This window comes from Anser anser (assembly GCF_964211835.1).
Source record: "Anser anser genome assembly, chromosome: 1".
Classification (NCBI taxonomy): domain Eukaryota; kingdom Metazoa; phylum Chordata; class Aves; order Anseriformes; family Anatidae; genus Anser; species Anser anser.
In genome coordinates, this window is record NC_139720.1 from 184,370,186 (window position 1) to 184,389,618 (window position 19,433).

A 19,433-nucleotide genomic window follows, 5' to 3' on the forward strand; every position below is an offset into this window, starting at 1 on the left:
AAACCGTTTAAGGAGATAATCTTCTGGAGGACTTCTATGACACTGGCCAGTGGTCTGGAAAAAAGATGAAAGTTTTATTTGTATACATAAATATAACAAAGAAGCAGGAAACAAGTAACAGTTATTTTAAACACTTTTATGGAAGGAAAGAGGAATAATAAACACCATGAGACTCTAGCACCTAAGCTAGAGAGCCTGGGAAGATGAGACTCCTCTGTTCGTGGCAAAGGGCTACTTCCAAGGCATTTCATAATTTGTGTTTTTATTATATTATTATATCTTCAGGAAGTCTCTTTTTTCTTGCTATTTGGTTTACTCAGACTGCTTTATTAATATGAACAGCTATGAGTTTGATATCTAAAAGTACACCCTGAATACCTCCTTGAAACTGGAGCACTATTCATGAGGTTGCAGTACGCTCATGTTAAAAGCATTAACAAGTCATGAAAAGCAGTGCATTAAACAAAAATTGTGCGCAAACAATGTATATTCCTCAGCATTTGTCCATCAGATTTGATGTGGAAACTCGGCACGTGTTTGTTGGTGATCATTCTGGGCAAGTAACCATACTCAAACTAGAGCAAGAGTCCTGCAGCCTTGTTACAACATTTAAGGGACACACAGGTAAGGCTTGAGGAGGAGACCCTATTTGGTTCTTCATCTGTGCTCAGCATCATGGCAATGTAACTCTCCTGTGAAACAGTAAATAGCATGGAAGGGAGCTCAAACTGTCCCTATAGCTCAGGGAAGTTTATTCTTTATTGCTGAAAAGAAGAGAGGGATTAGACTTCTGAAAAGTGCAGGAAATACCCCTATCAGTTACTGCTAATTAAAGTAGAGTGAGGACAAAAGTTGCAGTATCTCTGGGGGTGGAAAAGATGCTTCCTGGGGAAAGACCCATATTGGTACACATTATTGCCCAGGTGGGTTATGCACATCCAAGATGTGCTTATTGGAGGAGCTGAGTGGTGGTTTTGCTACTGGGGCTTGTGCTCCATCATGCTTTAAAAACAGCAGCCCTGGGATGTGAACTTGCTGTCAAACAGAAGAAACGACCATTCCTCAGCACCTTCCCTTCGTATCCCTCCTCTGTGACTGAATGCTGATAACTCGAGCACAAGGCAGTTCAATCCCCATACTAAGAAACTGTGAAGATTTCTGTAGATTTCCCACTTCCTTCTGTTTTACTGTAAAATCTGTCACCTGGGAGTGGTGGAGATGAAAAGCTGTGCAGTTACACTGTGACCATCATATGGTGGCTTTCCTTCTGCTGCTCTCTGCTGCTCAGTGGGTTCATCCACACAAGCAAGCAGCAGCTGAGCCCTCTGGCTGCAGAAGAGCAGGGTTAGGGCTTCAGTAACATTTCCAGGCTGCTGCTTATCAGATGGGCAGTACAGTGGCTGCATGGCCCTTGCTAAAGAGACCACTTTTAATCACTCTCTCTCTGGTTTTGGTGTTATATTTAAATATGTATCTGTGTATTTGGTGATATCTTCAAATGTGTACCTATATATTTAGCTACATTCTTCTGTAATAAAATGACTGTTCTGTTCATCTCTTATTTCAGGCGGTGTCACTGCTCTCTGTTGGGACCCAATACAGCGAGTTTTATTCTCAGGCAGTTCTGATCATTCCATTATAATGTGGGATATTGGAGGAAGAAAAGGAACAGCCATCGAGCTGCAAGGACATAAGTACGTTCAAAGCCCTTCCTCCTGTTTTTATGAGAGAAAAGCTGAAGGCAGAAGCCACATCTGGAAACAGAAACAGCCCAGAGGTTACGGTTTTCACATGCCTCAAGCTTGTATGTGTGACTCCCTGTGGTCCATATACAACCAGAGTAAATTGTTTAAAGTGAGTTTTTCAGTTTGGGGCCCACAGGCTGCTTTAAAAGTCTGCAAAGGGTAGTGAAAGAAAGCACAATTATCTGCAGTCCTGAATGTGTTATGTGAGAGTGCACCTCTGCTGGAAAGGAAGGGTCCTCAAATGAAAACAGCTGCAGGGAAATTCTTGCTTTTTAGGTGTCAGGTTCTTTCGTTCCCCTAGAGGGAGCATCAGGCTTGGACAATTAGTTATGTTTTACTCCATGCTAACCAGGTGTTTTCCATCTCACTTTACCTCCAGCCTGAATTACAAGTAATATGCTTTACCCATATGGGCTTTCAACATCTCTGTAATGCAAAGAGGCTTCATCTCTGCACGTACAGACCTCACACTTGCATTGTACAGTAGATGTCTTTGAAGAAGAGTAAGCCTGTGCTGGGCGTTCATTAGGCTAGAAGTAGAATGGCTGCTGTTGCAATGACTTCTGAGCCTTTTAAATGCTGGCATACATGTGGGACTGGCATGCCAGGCTTAGGTATGGAGAGGCAAAATCCCATGGTGGTTTTGGTCTGGCAGTATTTACAGCTTCTTACATATTCATACATTTCCCTTGAGTGATGCTGTGCTCTGCTGAGTGGTTTGGTTGGGCCACTGGGACTTCGGAGCACTGTGGAGTTCTTGTGGGAATTCCCAGATCACTCTCGAACCCTAACGCTGGCACTTGCTAATGCACTTCTGCTATATTTATTGCTGGGGAAACAAGTTCTTCTGATACGAAGTTAGCCTCTGGATCTTAATGGGTAGCATGGCTGTTGGCAGGCTCCATGCAGTATAGAGACCTGGTCCAAATGACAATGGGAATCAGGAAACATTTCACTTAATGCAGGTCAACACTGTGAAGGTAGACTGAAGGAAGAAAGAATCAAAAAATTCTTTGTGGGTTTAAACCGTATTGTTTCTTAAATGCTGCTTTTTCTTCAAAGAAGAAGCAAAAGCACCTAAATCATCCACCTTAGCTTGGGAAGGCTTAGAAACAGTTTAGCAATTCCTATATTATTTTTGAAACTCTCCATGCTTGTTAGTGCTAAAAGAAAATCTTCAGCAGTTATTTAGTGCTTTGTTTCTAGATGTTGCAGAGTGTTACCAAAACACAGAATCACAGAATGGTTGAGGCTGGAAGGAACCTCTGGAGATCATCGTGAAATCGTGATGGCACAGGAGCGGTCCGTCCCCACGTGCCCAAAGATGAGCCGGCGTGGAAGAAGACCGGCCTGGCTCAACAGAGAGTTGCGGCTGGAGCTTAGCAGAAAAAAGAGGGTTTATAATCTTTGGAAAAAAGGGCGGGCCACTGAGGAGGACTACAAGGATGTAGCGAGGCTGTGCAGGGAGAAAATTAGAAAGGCCAAAGCTCATCTGGAGCTCAACCTGGCTACTGCCGTTAAAGACAACAAAAAATCCTTTTACAAATACATCAACGCGAAACGGAGGACTAGGGAGAATCTCCATCCTTTACTGGATGCGAGGGGAAACCTAGTTACTAAGGATGAGGAAAAGGCTGAGGTGCTTAATGCCGCCTTTGCCTCAGTCTTTAGCGGCAATACCGGTTGTTCTCCGGACACCCAGTGCCCTGAGCTGGTGGAAGGGGATGGGGAGCTGGATGTGGCCTTCGCTATCCATGAGGAAATGGTTGGCGACCTGCTACGGAGCTTGGATGTGCGCAAGTCGATGGGGCCGGATGGGATCCACCCGAGGGTACTGAGAGAACTGGCGGAGGAGCTGGCCGAGCCGCTTTCCATCATTTATCGGCAGTCCTGGCTATCGGGGGAGGTCCCGGTTGACTGGCGGCTAGCCAATGTGACGCCTATCTATAAGAAGGGCCGCAGGGCAGACCCGGGGAACTATAGGCCTGTCAGTTTGACCTCAGTGCCGGGGAAGCTCATGGAGCAGATTATCTTGAGGGTCATCACGCGGCACTTGCAGGGCAAGCAGGCGATCAGGCCCAGTCAGCATGGGTTTATGAAAGGCAGGTCCTGCTTGACGAACCTGATCTCCTTCTATGACCAAGTGACGCGCTTGGTGGATGAGGGAAAGGCTGTGGACGTGGTCTACCTTGACCTCAGTAAGGCTTTTGACACCGTTCCCCACAACATTCTCCTCAAGAAACTGGCTGCTCGGGGCTTGGACTGGCGTACGCTTCGCTGGGTTAGAAACTGGCTGGATGGCCGGGCCCAGAGAGTTGTGGTGAATGGAGTCAAATCTGGCTGGAGGCCGGTCACTAGTGGAGTCCCCCAGGGCTCGGTACTGGGGCCGGTCCTCTTTAATATCTTTATTGATGATCTGGATGAGGGCGTCCAGTGCACCCTCAGTAAGTTTGCAGATGACACCAAGCTAAGTGCGTGTGTCGATCTGCTCGAGGGCAGGAAGGCTCTGCAGGAGGATCTGCATAGGCTGGAGCGATGGGCTGAGGTCAACTGCATGAAGTTCAACAAGGCCAAGTGCCGGGTCCTGCACCTGGGCTGCAACAACCCCAAGCAGAGCTACAGGCTGGGAGATGAGTGGCTGGAAAGCTGCCTGGCCGAGAAGGACCTGGGAGTATTGGTGGATAGTCGGCTGAATATGAGCCAGCAGTGTGCCCAGGTGGCCAAGAAGGCCAACGGCATCCTGGCCTGTATAAGAAGCAGTGTGGCCAGCAGGTCGAGGGAAGTGATTGTGCCCCTGTACTCGGCTCTGGTGAGGCCGCACCTCGAGTACTGTGTTCAGTTTTGGGCCCCTCGCTACAGGAAGGACATGGACGTGCTCGAGCGAGTCCAGAGAAGGGCGACCAAGCTGGTGAGGGGTCTGGAGAACAAGTCTTACGAGGAGCGGCTGAGGGAGCTGGGCTTGTTCAGCCTGGAGAAGAGGAGGCTCAGGGGCGACCTCATCGCTCTCTACAGTTACCTGAAAGGAGGCTGTAGAGAGGTGGGGGTTGGTCTATTCTCCCACATGCCTGGTGACAGGACGAGGGGGAATGGGCTAAAGTTGCGACAGGGGAGTTTTAGGTTGGATGTTAGGAAGTACTTCTTTACCGAAAGGGTTATTAAGCATTGGAACGGGCTGCCCAGGGAGGTGGTGGAGTCACCATCCCTGGAGGTCTTTAAAAGACGTTTAGATGTAGAGCTTGGGGATATGGTTTAGTGGAGTACTTAGTGTTAGGTCGGAGGTTGGACTCGATGATCTTGAGGTCTCTTCCAACCTAGAAAAATCTGTGAATCTGTGAATCTGGTCCAATTCCTCTGCTGAGCATGGTCATGTAGAGCACATTGCGCAGGATCACATCCAGGAGAGTTTTGAATATCTCCAGAGAAGGAGACTCCACAACCTCTCTGGGCAACCTGTTCCAGTGCTCTGTCACCCTCACAGTAAAGATGTGTTTTCTCCCATTCAGCTGGAACTTGCTGTGTTTTGGTTTGTGCCCCTTGCCTCTTATCCTGTCTCTGGCACCACTGCAGACAGTCTGGCCCCATCCTCTTGACATCCTCCCTTCAGATATTTATAGACATTGATAAGATCCCTTCTCAGCCGTGTCTTCTCCAAGAGAAACAGGCCCAGCTCTCTTAGCCTGTCCTCATGACAGGTGCTCCTGTCCCCTCCTCATCTAAGCAGCCCTCCTCTGAACTCGCTCCAGTAGCTCCATGTCCCTCTTGCACTGGGGAGCCCAGAACTGGACACAACACTCCAGGTGTGGCCTCACCAGGGCTGAGAAGAGGGAGAGGATCACCTCCCTCGACCTGCTGGCAACACTTCCAAATGCAGCCCAGGACACCGTTGGTCTTCTTGGCCACGAGGGCACATTGCTGGCTCATGGTCAGCCTGCTGTCCACCAGGACTCCCAGGTCCTCTCCAGCAGGTCACCCCCCAGCCTGTACTGGTGATTGGGGTTATTCCTCCCTAGGTGCAGGACCCTGCTCTTGCCTTTGTTGAACTTCATGAGGTTCCTCTCCAGCCTGTCAAGGTCCCTCTGCATGGCAGCACCGCCCTCTGGGGTATCGGCCACTCCTCCCAGATCTGTGTCATCAGCAAACTTGCTGAGGGTACGTGCGCTTGGTTCCATCGTCCAGGCCGTTGATGAAGAAGCTGAAGAAGGCTGGTCCCAGTACTGCCCCCTGGGGCAACCACTATGTAGAGACCTTCAACTGAGCACAACCCTCTGAGCTCTGCCATCCAGCCAGTTCTCAGCCCACCTCACTGTCCATTCATCTGTCCCACACTTCCTGAGCTTGCCTATGAGGATGCTGTGGGAGATACCTACTAACCTTCTGAAGAGAAGCCGCCTTACCAGGGCACTCAGATGTGAGCGGGAGAGACCCTGCAGTTGCAGCCCTGTTCTGGCTTCCCAGCTCAGCTCCCAGTCTCAGGAGCAGTGAAACCAGTTATCAGGACAGGTCCTTGCTTTTGTGGATGCTGCCCAGGTGAGCAATGCTCTGGCTCTGGTCCCACCTGGACTGCAAAGACTCCAATTTGCATCCAAAGAATACCAAGAAAATTCAAAACAGGGAAACAAAAAACACACAACATACAGGCAAACGAGTGATTTATATTGCTTTATTGTACGTTTTGTGCTTACTTTTGTGCCAGCCTTAAATGGTTGATTACTAACTGTCTTGTTTCTTTTCCAGTGACCGAGTTCAGTCTCTCTCCTATGCTCACCACACTCGGCAGCTCATCTCGTGTGGTGCCGATGGGGGAATCGTTGTCTGGAACATGGATGTTGAGAGACAGGAGGTAGGGACCTGTTCTTGCTGATTCTGTCTGAAACAGTCTTGGGAAGAAGGGGTCTTTCTAAGGTGTGCAGCTTTCCATTCGAACAAGATCTTTCCAGGCATTAAAAATGTTGTTGGACATGCTCCAGTTATTATACAGCAATTATGCCATGCCTTTGATAATATGGTACCGGGGAAATTATCTGGCAGAAAATGTGTATTAAGCTGCTAAATGGTTTCTGTCCTTTACTGCTCTGAAAGACATCCTCTGAGGAGGGTATCGTGAGATGTTCTGCTTTGTTTTTCGGGACATCATGAGAAATATTTCAGAGGTAAATGGATAGATTAATTTTTTTTTAAGGAAACAGAATAAGAAAGCTCTTTGTCATCTCTGAAAACCTGCAACCCATGTATTTTTTTTTCTTTTCCCTTTATTCTTGCTAAAAAGGCGTTTAGTTATGGCTTCAGTCTCGCCTGCTACCAGGTCTTGCTCCCTTCTGGTATCAGCACATATAACTGGATAAATGATGACTTTGGTGATCCAGACAGTAAGATTTCACCCACGCGCTCCCAATTCCTTTCATGCTGTGTGGCCAGCAAATGCAGACAGGTGCAGAAACGTACCCTGGGTCTTCTGTGCTGTGGGAGCTGCCTCCGCTCGGCAGCTTCGAAGACCTGACTCAGCGGGGTGAGCGAGTGAGTCAGGCTTCAGCCCTAGCGGTGAATGTGGCACATTCTGGCAAAATGAGTCACGGCAAGCCTCTGCTCTTTCCTGCACGGAGGCAGCAGCCGTGCTTAGTGCTGCGCCCTATTCCCACAGGTGGGCAAGGCTGTGGGTGGCACCACAAACACTCCCAATGCCCGCGGTAGGCAGGTTGGGGTAAGGAGAGGTTACTCCCAGCCAGCGTGGGGCTGTGGCTGCAAGGGATTCAGCTGAAAACACGCTTCTGGGTGCATTCCTTCACCTCATCCTTTCAGCACGTGGGGAAGACCGCTGTAATTAGAGAAAAGCGAGGAGGGATAAGGGCAGTGAGTTTCTCCCAGAGCAGCCTGTGCTTGTAGCAGCACCGTCTGTAATCAGCTTTGCTGCTTCTCCACGAGGGTTTTGGTCTCCCCGGGCTGTGCGTGTCTCCCTTGAGCAAGGAGGAACGATAAGTGGAAAATTGGATTTTAAAACCGACTGAAATAGGCCTAGGCAGGAACCGAGCTACTCCTGCTCCCTTTTTTTTACGTGAATTAGCATTCCAGTTGGCTCTCTTTAATTGCTAATCTAATGGCCAATTATGTCATCAGCTCCAAAAGTGAAACGAAAGCAAAGCAGGTTCCTCCCTCCCACCAGATGTTTCCTTTTTGCTGCAGCCTGAACATCCAGAAGTGAAAACCTTACTTCATACAAAATGAAAACCTTACTCATCCGCCGCCTTCGAAAGGCTGCAGGAAGGGGTTAAGATTGGTTTGTTGCAAAACAGACAGAAGTGGTGTGAGAAGACTGGTTAAAGAGTGGAGGAGAAATATAATTAGCTAAATGAGGGCTTAGCAGCAGGTGCTACTGGGTGCGCTGCTTTCCCTGACTACAGCTATTTGGACTTCTTCTTGTTACCCCGTAGCGCAATAGGGTGTCCATTGTGCTAAAACGCCTCCAAAACATAAACCTTTGAGATCTTAGCACCAGTTCTTGTTTGGGGGGTCCTACAGCACTTTCTTTTGGATTTTGGCTTTGGTATTTTTCCCCTGATTTTTTTTTTTTCACTTGATGTTTGCTCAGCATTCACTTTGATACCAGGTTTTCCCACATCTCTGAGATTGCATTAGTGTGAATTAAGCCATTTTATCCCTCGATTCCTTATTTTAATCTCTATTTTTAAAAAGCGGTGAGAAGAGAACATCTGAAAAATGCTAGCAGTGTGTCTCTGTTTGATTACAAAGCAATTCCTTGTCATGAGCAAAACATCTTTTTCATGTTTAATGTTCAGATGCTGAAGAGATGAAAACTTTATTCATGCAGATCTGTAGGCATTAATCTAAAATGCTGTTGTGGGTAGAAAAGACAGATTTGCCCTTGCAGAGTGAACAGCCTTCAAAGCAACTGACAGAAGAAGCTGAAGCAGGCAAGTTGCTTCGTTGTTGGAGGTCAAACCTATTGTGGGAGTTGAGGGTCTCCATCAGCCTTACCTTATCTTTGCCTGGCTGTCATAGTATTTAGGAATATGGAAATACTTTCGCAGTATTTAGGAATATTAGTACTAAATACTAATATTTAGGAATATTCCATAATAACAATTTAGGAATGTTAATACTAAACACCATGGGGAGAAGGGTTGCATGTCCACCACCAGCTTAATGCACGACACGTGTTAGGGGATCCAAATGTAGGGGAGGAGGTTGTTTGCTCCCTCCACGAGCCCCCCTCTGCCATTTCAGGCATTTCCTGAGATCTTCCAGATCTGACAAGTCTTGCTTCCCTGTGGGGAGTCTGTTCCTTGCTGCTCTTCACAGCAAAACCTGGCTGCAGGAGAGAGAAAGGCCTTTGACGTTTTCCTTCTTTTTCTTTAAATCTTTTTACCCTCTTCAGCCACAGCGTGAGTGCCAATCTATGCATTGCATTAGGAAATGGAAGGCTTTCCTTTCATCATCTTTGTGTGAAAGCAGGGAAAAAAGCTGTTTTGGGTTTTAGGCTTGTTCAGGAGACTCTCATTTTGCCTGCCTTGTGTGATTTGCAGCACAGATACCTCTGACAGCAGGAACGCCTCTTACAGCATTAAAAGAAAGAAAAGGAAAGAAAGAGAGGGAGAGGTGGAGGGAGAAGCCAAATTTCAGATACCTCCCCCTTCCCTCCAGATAAGTAGCTTGGCTATTGGAAGTACTCATTGCCTCCAGTTCCTACCAGAGGCATCAGCAGATGGTAAATGCTGTCCAGACAGGACATTCATTTTTAAAAGCCTAATTCCAAAAGTGAAGAGGTGGGGGGACGTTTGTTTCTTGCTGGGTTATTTTTAGGGTCTTATAATCAAACTCTGCTTCACGTGGTGGGTGAGAAGTATTCCTCCTGCGTCCTTCAAGGCTCAGAGCTGAGCCCAAATAGATGCCCCCACAAACAGGTAAAATGGCTTCTTGTGAAAATGGTTTTTAATCCAGTTCAGTTGACAACATTACTGCATGCCAACACGTCTTTCTTGCCCTGTCGCTGCGCTCTTATGGAAGTTTGTTGCTCATTCCTTCTGTTTGTGTTGCAGACCCCTGAGTGGCTGGACAGCGACTCCTGTCAAAAATGTGACCAGCCTTTCTTCTGGAACTTCAAGCAAATGTGGGACAGTAAGAAAATAGGCCTCAGGCAGGTTTGTATGGGTCCTTTGGTGCGTTAATGTGATGCAGTTAGGCTTCTTCTCTCTCATTATGTATTTTGGTATTTTTTCTAGTCCCTAACAGCTTGAGAACTTGCACTTTGTTCTTCTGCTGAGTGCTCAGTAGTGAGCTGCCCTCAGTGATCAGCCTTGGATTTCTGGTTGGGAGGAACACACTGAGAGCCAAAAACCTGGCCCGTCAGAAGCAGAAGCTTTTTCTCCTTTTTTTCTTTTTGCAGCCAGTTCCAATAGCAAATGCACATAATAGAGCCTGGGCTGAATAAATTGTTTTGGGGCTGTCTGTAGCTTTAGCCATGTGGGATTTTGCTTATTGTCAGTTGAGTCTGTTGTAGAAAGAAATTTGCAGATGATTTTTGGAGATTGTGCTGGAAGCAAAGCTGTTTTCAATGGGCTTGGGTAAACATCTGTAACTGCTCAGGCTGTGTTGGAAACGGCTTACTGGTCTGCTTGGAACACGCCGCTGCATTTCCCTGCCCAGCAGGAGGGGGCTGTGGATCCCAAATTTTTAGGAGGATCAGGGAGTAAAAAAGCTGGAAGAGATGCTCTTGTGGAGCTTGAAAAGTCTCGAAAAGTTTCAAAAGTCTCAAAAGGTGTCTGAGCCACAGCTGAGCTGCCTTTTCCTCTTTCTTTTTGCAATGCTCATCACTACAGAGCCTGACCCTCTTACGGCAGGCAAGGCAGCCCTGCAGTCCTACACAGCCCATGTGTGAGAAAACCCAAGGCAGGTGGTAACAAAACGCAGAAACACCAGGGCTTCTGGGGCTGAAAGAGGCCAAGGGGTTGACTGGGATGATTAGGTGATACGTGTTAGGGGAGAGGCTGGGATGAGGCTCTAGGATGATGCTGCAGCACCGTAGCCCTGTCCTGCTGTGACCTGGACGTGCTTTAACGTGGCATGCGTTGCTCAGTGGTGGTGTAGTCCCCTACAGCCCCAAAGCGAGACTCAAAAGATGGGCATACCTAGGGCAGGATGGACATGCTCCTTGTCCTGTCTTCCCATCTCTCTCTCTCCTAAGAAAAAGAGACAGCTTGGACAACTTTTTTCACCTTCCACCCTGTTAAAAAATCCTGTAATACTGGTCACTCGGTGAAGAAATTGTGACCCACAGATGCCAAGCACCTACTGGGGAGGAAGCAGTGATTCCCATGGAGCAAGGGGGAGAGAAACAGGGCCCCCCTGGCCTGTGCAGTGCTTTAACTGCCAGTTCCCGGTGTCCAAGCTGATGATCAGCTGCTGCTTGCCCCAGGTAGAGGAAAAAAAATTTTTTTTGGTTGGTTGGTTTTGACCTATTTATTCTGAAGCCCTTGCCTGTTCTCTTTCATCTTTCCTGGAAAAGTAGCTTTTCTGTTTGCTGCAGCCTCAGCTGTGTCCTGCTGAAGTGAGATGGCAGAGCCGGCGCGGCACGAGCGGTGCTCTGTCTCTGGGCTTATGGCTGAAGAAGTCTTTTTGCCTGTTGTCTCCTACAGCACCACTGCCGCAAGTGCGGGAAGGCCGTCTGCGGCAAGTGCAGCTCCAAGCGCTCCTCCATCCCGCTGATGGGCTTCGAGTTTGAAGTGAGGGTCTGCGATAGCTGCCACGAGTCCATCACGGATGAAGAGTAAGTGTGGACAGCCTGGAACAGGACAAAACTCCCCATCTGGGAGGGCCTGTGGGGCTGTGGGAGGGAGCAGCCGGTGGGGTGGTCCCTGAAGGAGGGGCAAGAGAAGCCCCTGAAGTCCCTCACAGTCCGGGGGGGGGACAGAGGAATGTACACCCCTGCTCTTGTCGTGCTGGGAAGGTCTCATATTGCAGTTTACAGAGAGGTTGCTGAGTCGGTGGCTTACAGAAGCACTCAAATGCTTATTTGAAAAATCCTGCAGACACATTTTTTGCTGATTTGGTATCTCTTTCTTCAGGCGGGCGCCCACAGCTACTTTCCATGACAGCAAGCACAACATAGTTCACGTACACTTTGATGCCACCAGAGGATGGCTCTTGACCTCGGGGACAGACAAGGTTATTAAGGTAGGAGTGAGGAGATTGCTCTAGCTCCTCTATTTCATTTCTCCTTTCTCTCCCATGTGGATCCATGTGCGTCCTGCCTGCCTTCTTCCACCCAGAGCTCTCTCTCACCAATTGATGCAATTCTGCCCGGTAAAGAGGAAAGAGGTCCTGGTCTATGAAGTGACTGCCTGAAGGGACAGGGACGACACTACAGCAAAGTCAGTGCTCACAGTGACTTCTCTTCAAGGAAGACAGACTGCTTTTTGATGTGGCTAATTAGTTTGTGTGGCCGGGTAAAGAAAGGCCCCACAGACATCAAATCTCCATATGGAGAAATAGTTAAAGTGATAAGTTTCTAGCAAAGCTCTAGCAATTAAAAACAAAAACAAAACAAACAAACAAAAAACACAACCTCATCATCATAGTATGACTGCTTATCATTCAAGTTAGCAATACAGGGTGGGTTTTTGTTAGTTTCTCTTAAAGCCAGTTATGAACTCAGCTTATTAGAATAAAGTGTAAAGTGACATGAGTGTTAGAAAATGAAATTAAACTTTGTTGGACCATTGGACCTGGTGCATCCAGCTCTGGCCAAGTAGCCTCCCGTAAGCAAAAATAAAAAAGTGCAAATTCCTTAGATATGACATTACATACTGTATTTTATTGTATTTGCCACTATTCACTATGTTATTGTATGTTGTTATATCAACAGTTGTGGGATATGACACCAGTAGTGTCTTGATGATGCACCAGTGGAACTTGAAGGGTGACATTTACAGAAGAAACAGATTTCCTAACCCTAATCACACTGCAGAAGATAGATAACGCTGGGTGCATACGGCAGATGAGAAAGGAACTAATGTGTTTACAACGATTTTATGTCCTCTGCTTGATCAAGGCTGAACATTTGCACGAAGACTCTTTCCACTTATTCTCAAAATATCCCAGAAGGTATTTTTTTAACTAATGGTTTGTACGATCTGACTTCAGTTGTCTTGAGTTTGTTCGGAAAATCCGTGTGCGGTGCAATTTTTAGTTTTTGTATTTCCTTGTGTCAGGATACTTGCTGCTTTGTACAGAGGGTTCTGGGTTTGTGTCTTACCACGTACGTTTTCGGTATCGACAGACTGCATAAAGGCAATCAGCTCTCCCCACAGCGAGCACCTCTCTATTTGGGATGTTCCTGCTGACGATGCTCTCTTCCATGGAGGAATTCCAGGCACGGTGCTGCACGTTCTCTGCGTTTGATGCACTTGCCGTTCCTAAAAACGGCTCTGCCGTCCACTTGTCCTCGCAGACATCAGCCGGAGAGCGCTGGATTGTTTCGCAGGAGCTGAAGAACAGCTTCCAGCCACTCTCCTTGCTGCACAAGTTGCAAAACCAGGGGGCCAGGTTGCATAGCAACTAATTTCTACAAAAGCTGAAATAGTTTTCCAGCTCAGAGCATTGCAAGGAGCACACAGACCTGCTTTGATGAGGCTGCAGGCTGATTCTAATGAAATTATTGACAACTGTGAGCAGCTTTTGGGAGGGTGTGCATGGGGGCGTGGGGAGCGGATCTAAAGCTGGTCTGGGTCTGAAAAGTCTGTTTTACCTCTACCTCTACCTTGCGCAGCAACATTTCAGCATTTATACCTGTCTGTGTTGTTGAACATGAATTTGTTTTTCCCGTTTTCCATACGGTTAGTCATATTTATTTTTTAAAATGCTGATGGTTTTTATTAATTTCCTCTCTAGATCAGAAACTGATATTGCTGAATGACACCCATTGTCCTGTTGTCATATTTGACAGTTTCTTTTAAAAAATAAAAAGTATTTAAAAACCTGGATTACTAACTTACCTTTTTAAAAGGAAATTGTCAAGATGAATAAAAAAGAACAAAAACCCACGGCTTTTTTGTTCCAGAGGGATGTTATCTGAGGAGTCATCTTTGTGTTCCTCTACATCCATTTCAGTGTTTAACACGCTATTGTCAATGCTCTTGGAAGAAACTGGCACGGAACAGCAGGCTGGGAGTTTCCTGTGTCTCCTCTTTAAGCAGGGTTGTTGGTCCCTACCTGCCGTGACACAGCAGGTCAGTGGTGCTCAGTCTTGCCCCATTTTGTACTTTACTTTTCCCTGCTAAATGGGAGGTCACGGTGTCTAGGACTACAATGCACATTGCTACATAGAGAAGAGCTTTATGCTTTCGCAAAAGAAAACAAACCTTCTCCTTTGCTTGCCTGGCAGTAATTCACTTTCGAGGAAACAAAAAGGTAAACAAAATCCATGGCATTAATGTCAGACTGATGAGCTGCCTCAGTAAAGAGCGCATGGACTTTCACATGTGCGTGGTATGACAGATACATATTTTCAGGGACAATTCTCTATTTATACAACCTATAAACGGGGCTTAAGCATTCTGCAGTTGTCTGAAATGATGCCACCCTGGCTTTCCTGGTCATACAGCCTGGTGTCAGCTCCCCTCCAGGCAGCATTTTTAAAGCATATTTTCAAACATAATTCACATAGCACTAAAAAGACTTTCTTTCTTACTTAAATGTTAATATTTTTGTAAGCCCGTATATATTTTTGTAAGCCCGTATACTTTCTTTCCTGGTGACTGGATTTGGGAGCAAGGTTTGTTTGAATTCCTGCAGTAAACTCTCATCCCTATCTTCTCTTCCCATGCAGTTGTGGTTTTAGTGTTGCTTGTGGGTGGATGTTGGGTACACGAGCCCATTTTGCAAAATTTCCTCTGTTATTCTTTCCAAATAAACTATCTGGAGGGTTATTTGAATTTAACATGAATGCTCTGTTACCTTGCAATCTCAGGTCAGACCGGTCGCAGCTTAAAAAATGATATAAGCTGAAAGTGAAGCTGGAGAGGAAAGCAGACTGTTTTCCTTTGCTCTGACCTTTAGAGCTATAATGTAGTGATATGAAGGGAAAATAGGTCTGTTTAACAATAATTCCTCTACATCCCAAATGAAACAAGGAGAGTTTGACAGTGGGAGAGGTAAAAATACCTACCTCCCTGACTTGCACTGTTTGTGTAACCATACTGGTTTCGTCTTCTAGATCAGCACAAAAAGGGATGCCTGTTGCCTGGTACTTTTCTTTTTAATTTAATTTTAATTGCCAAATAATGACTCTGAGCTGTTTTTTGAGAATTACATTATTTTGGGGTGTTGGGGGGGAGAGAACAGAGGGACGGAGGGTGCAGTGTCTTTTGGTACAGATGTAAACCATGGAATACACCCACACACACTCAAGCAAAACAAAGTCTCTCATCCCAGGGGCTGCTGAATTACAGCAGCAAGCTTTTAGTGTTATCTCCTGCTGTGCCAAAGGGCACACAAACAATGCTGGCTTTCCCCTGCTCTTCATTTTTATAAAATTTGGTTTTCATTTCTCTCTTAGCTGGTATTTCTTTGGGGGAAGAAGCAGTGTTCTTCAGAGAATCTATCTGCCCTTCCTGCTCTTAAAGTGAGCGGTATCTGTCGTGGTCGTGCAGGTGATGGGGCAGGATTGGGCCACGCACGCAGTGCTTGAATGGCTGATTTGAGCCCCGTGCGTTCTGGCTGGCTGAAGGGAGATGGACCTGAGCATTGATTCTCTCCCCAGCCCCCAGCTTCAGTCCTTTTAAGCTGAAAATACTTAAGGGAAGGGAAAAGTATGTGGGCAGTGCAAGGATGGCACTGATGGTCCTTCTAAGACTAACGCCATGGTTAGACGTTTTAAAACAGGCTAATGCACGGGGCTGAAAGTCTGACGGTGTTGGAACAGTCCTGAGTGGTGACAGTAGTGTCCTCATCTGTTAACACTTGTTTACTTACTCATTACAGTGAAGCCCAATTGACCTCCCCACCTCATCCTCTTGATCTTGAGGATATCCTATTGATGAGGATATCACTGTCAGAAAGGAATAAATAATGTTTCCCCCAGCTCTCCAGTTCTGGGCATACTGGAGACAGTGCATGGTAGGGCCACCCAGGTGAGGAAGGGCCTGGAGCACCTCTCCTGCGAGCAGAGGCCGGGAGAGCTGGGACTGCTCAGCCTGGAGAAGAGGAGGCTCAGGGGGATCTCACCCAGGGCTGTGAATCCCCGCAGGCAGGGGGCAAAGAGGCCGCAGCCAGGCTCTTTTCAGGGGTGCCCAGCGCCAGGCCAGGGGCAGTGGGCACCGAGGGGCAGGCAGGAGGCTCCCTCTGAGCACCAGGCAGCACTTGTGTGCTGGGCGGGCGGCTGAGCACTGGCCCAGGCTGCCCAGAGAGGCTGTGGGGTCTCCTCCTGGGAGAGCGGCACAAGGCGCCTGGACGGGGTCCTGGGCACCCTGCGCTGGGGGGCCCTGCTGGAGCGGGGCTTGGGGACGGGGGCCTCCAGAGCTCCCTGACAGCCTCAGCCATTCTGAGAGTCTATGAATAAAAGTCCATGTCTACATCTACTGCATGACTTAGAAAATTAAAAAAAGAAAAAAAAAGTATCTTGAAATATAAAATACTAAGTCTACTAACAAATCTGGAAGTGCTACATGTGCATGTCCTTGCTGTTCACAAAACAGTTTGGGTAAGAACAACCAAAATTCTGTTTAGTAGCACATAGCGGGTAGTTCTACAACGAGTGGTTTTGCAGGGCTGTGTCCTTACCAGGAAGCCCCATTGAGCAAATAGGATGTTTTAAATTAGGACCTAAAAGACTTTGTTTCTATAGTAGTATGCAACGGGAAGAACAAATCCGATCCCTTTTCAAGATGGATTAATGTGCTGAGTCCCTTCAATGTTGACCTCTTGTTTAATAATGAGGAATTTCTCAGATTCTCTCTTTAAAATCAAATATGAAATTTTGCAGGAAATCTTTGCCCCTCAGAAGAAGGAAAAAAAAAAAAGTTCCCTAGTCTGACAGTAACCTGAACTTCTGGAATTTCTGTTTCAGAGATTAACCCTGTGTGGTTACACATGATTTTTCATTACATTTTCCCAGTTTGTGGGGATTTTCCATTGTGGCTTTTTGGCCATATCTGAAATTGTGTTTGCTGCAGGACAAGAGGTTGAACTCAAAGACATTGACATTTCTGCCACATGTGGACATCGAACTCGAGACAAAATGAAAACAAGAGAGACCAGTCTACCAGCAAAGTATTTGCAACTATATATATATGCTAGGAATGAACATTATCAGCACACCAAAAAAAGCCAGTAGTGTTGAAATGAGTACTCACCAGAACTCTACAAAGCTGAACCATCCCCTGTCCTAGCGTTATGAGCTGAGCAGCAGCCCTGGTCAGGATCCTTAAGTCGGGAGGAGTATGCAGTTGTTCTGGTGATGGGGTGGCAGATGGAGTCTGTGAAGATCTAACTTCAATTTCTCGTTCTTTGTTTTAGTTGCCCAGTAGTAGTGTTTATCTACCTCAAGCAGAGCAGTAAGAAATGCAGTAGATGTGGAAGCACTTTGATATTTCAGCGATGGCAGAGAGCCCCATCACTGCTGAGATGGTGCTGAGAGGTGTCAGGCCTTATGGAGGTATTCGTTTTGCCCTTCTCCAGCTGCTTGTTCCCTACCCGTTAAGTAATCTGAACTTATTAAAGGCTTTATCACTTTTGAACTTTCCAGGCTTCTTTGCACAATTTTTTCATCCCTGTTAACTGAATTTGGCATTTTTGCAGGTGCTAACTAAATACAAACATTTTATAGTGGGTCGGGGCTTCCTTCAGATGTGAAAGACCCGTTGCCACCTCAGCTGTGTCCTGTCCCAAGAAAATTCTGTGGCGTTGCCACCACCAAGTAACTCATAAAGTTTCAGCAAAAGCGAGTGCATGAACTTGATTTATCTTTAGTAATTAACACCAGGTACAAACTAGTTTCTTGAAGCTTTCACCACTGTTCTTGATATTGAGTAAATGCTATTTCTTCTCCTCCCCCCCCGCCTGGAGCCCATACCCTCATTCCCTGGCTTACAGCCTGGGGCAGACCCCGCTGTCTCTGCTTTGGGCACTGAGGTTCCCTGCGCCATGCCCAGACAGTGCTGTAGCAATGGGGATGTACAGGATGAATTTTTCATCTTGACTACCTGGAAGTGGGCCAACAGCCAAGGGAAGCAGGATGTCTGGGCAGTGAGCTAATAACTCAGTTTTCTGCACTGCTCCAGAGCTTCCTTTTTCCATTTCCAATTCCTGATTGTGGATTCTCAACTCTTACTGTACCTGGAAAGCAAAGGGAAAACAACCAAGAGGATTTTTAACTGGCAAGGCAAACCTCACTTCCCAGCAGCTCCCAGAAGTTTGTACTTGTTCTGGTTCTTCCACTCTTCTGTTCTTCCGAAATTTTATCTGTGCAGTGCCACTGACATTGCTGGCACGGCAAACACGGCTGTTTCTCTCGACAGAAGGCTGAAAAGCTGGCTGGCTGAAGACCTTTGGCCAGGCTGACGCCGTGTCTCTCTGTAGGCTGTACATTAAATTCTAGTTTGGTAGAGAACAAGTTTTCTTCATAAGAATACACCATTTTCCTAACATTTATCTGATGGCTCCCCCTAGGGAGAGAGGAACACAAATACTGACCTACTTCACAAGTTGGAGCTCTTGGATTCAGTCACTTTTAGTCCCAGAAACGCTTTTGTTACACTCCTCTCCATTCGATTTCTTGCCTGTTCAATGCCTTCTTTCTCTTTCTCATTGTCTAGCTCAGAGCTAGGATGAGTGCTGCTGGAATACAGATTTTTTCAAGTTATCTTCTTTGCATTTCAAAATTATCTTCTGTAACCAGCCACTGGGTCTGCCCATATGCACCCAAACCACCTGTCCCAGCAAAACATGAAGTGTTAAGACTGACAAAGAGGAAAGAGGAAAGAGGAAAGAGGAAAGAGGAAAGAGGAAAGAGGAAAGGGGAAGGGAAGGGAAGGGAAGGGAAGGGAAGGGAAGGGAAGGGAAGGGAAGGGAAGGGAAGGGAAGGGAAGGGAAGGGAAGGGAAGGGAAGGGAAGGGAAGGGAAGGGAAGGGAAGGGAAGGGAAGGGAAGGGAAGGGAAGGGAAGGGAAGGGAAGGGAAGGGAAGGGAAGGGAGGGGAGGGGAGGGGAGGGGAGGGGAAGGGAGGGGAAGGGAAGGGAAGGGAAGGGAAGGGAAGGAAAAAACAAAAAACAAAAAACAAAAAAGAAAAAAAAAGAAAAAACAAACAAAAAAAAACAAAAAAGAAAAAAAAAAACAAAAAAGAAAAAAAAAACAAAAAAGAAAAAAGAAAAGAAACAAACAGGGAACTATTCTGAGCCAAGAGAGATTTGAAGCTTCCTGCTTCCATTCAAAGTGTCAACAGCTCATTGAAAAAGCTGCTGGGTGAATGTTGACCAGCGCTAACTTTACAAGTAGGATCTGGTATCATCATCAGGAGACCTTTAGTGTTGCAGGGAATGTGAGATTTAAGAGTGTGACTCTCAATATTGTGTCTTAAAAATGCTTTGTCATTCCAAAAATATAGTAGTTGACTGAATTGAAAATTGACATGTCTGGCCCAGGACTGTGTTCCACCAAATAAATAGTTTATGTTGAGTTTTTCA

General features: G+C 46.6%; 1 protein-coding gene and 1 long non-coding RNA gene across 3 annotated transcripts in view; one reads left to right on the forward strand and one right to left on the reverse strand.

Annotated features, from left to right (window-relative positions):
• Nucleotides 1-13,797, forward strand: part of WDFY2 (WD repeat and FYVE domain containing 2) — a gene marked incomplete at its 5' end in the record, with an annotated part of 80,007 nt that extends 66,210 nt beyond the window's left edge. For both annotated transcript variants that reach the window (XM_083828517.1, XM_083828516.1), the window contains 7 exons: nucleotides 512-624; nucleotides 1,568-1,694; nucleotides 6,480-6,585; nucleotides 9,797-9,898; nucleotides 11,393-11,523; nucleotides 11,822-11,930; nucleotides 12,622-13,797. In XM_083828517.1, coding sequence (XP_083684643.1) covers nucleotides 512-624; nucleotides 1,568-1,694; nucleotides 6,480-6,585; nucleotides 9,797-9,898; nucleotides 11,393-11,523; nucleotides 11,822-11,930; nucleotides 12,622-12,651 — 718 coding nt within the window. In that variant the 3' untranslated portion in view covers nucleotides 12,652-13,797. The remainder of the gene's footprint in view (nucleotides 1-511; nucleotides 625-1,567; nucleotides 1,695-6,479; nucleotides 6,586-9,796; nucleotides 9,899-11,392; nucleotides 11,524-11,821; nucleotides 11,931-12,621) is intronic.
• Nucleotides 13,226-18,770, reverse strand: LOC310896401. Its single transcript, XR_014581452.1, has 2 exons — nucleotides 18,447-18,770; nucleotides 13,226-18,347 (listed from the first exon to the last, which is right to left on the reverse strand). It is a non-coding gene; the product is annotated as an uncharacterized lncRNA (long non-coding RNA).
• Between the last annotated feature and the right edge of the window lie 663 nt (nucleotides 18,771-19,433).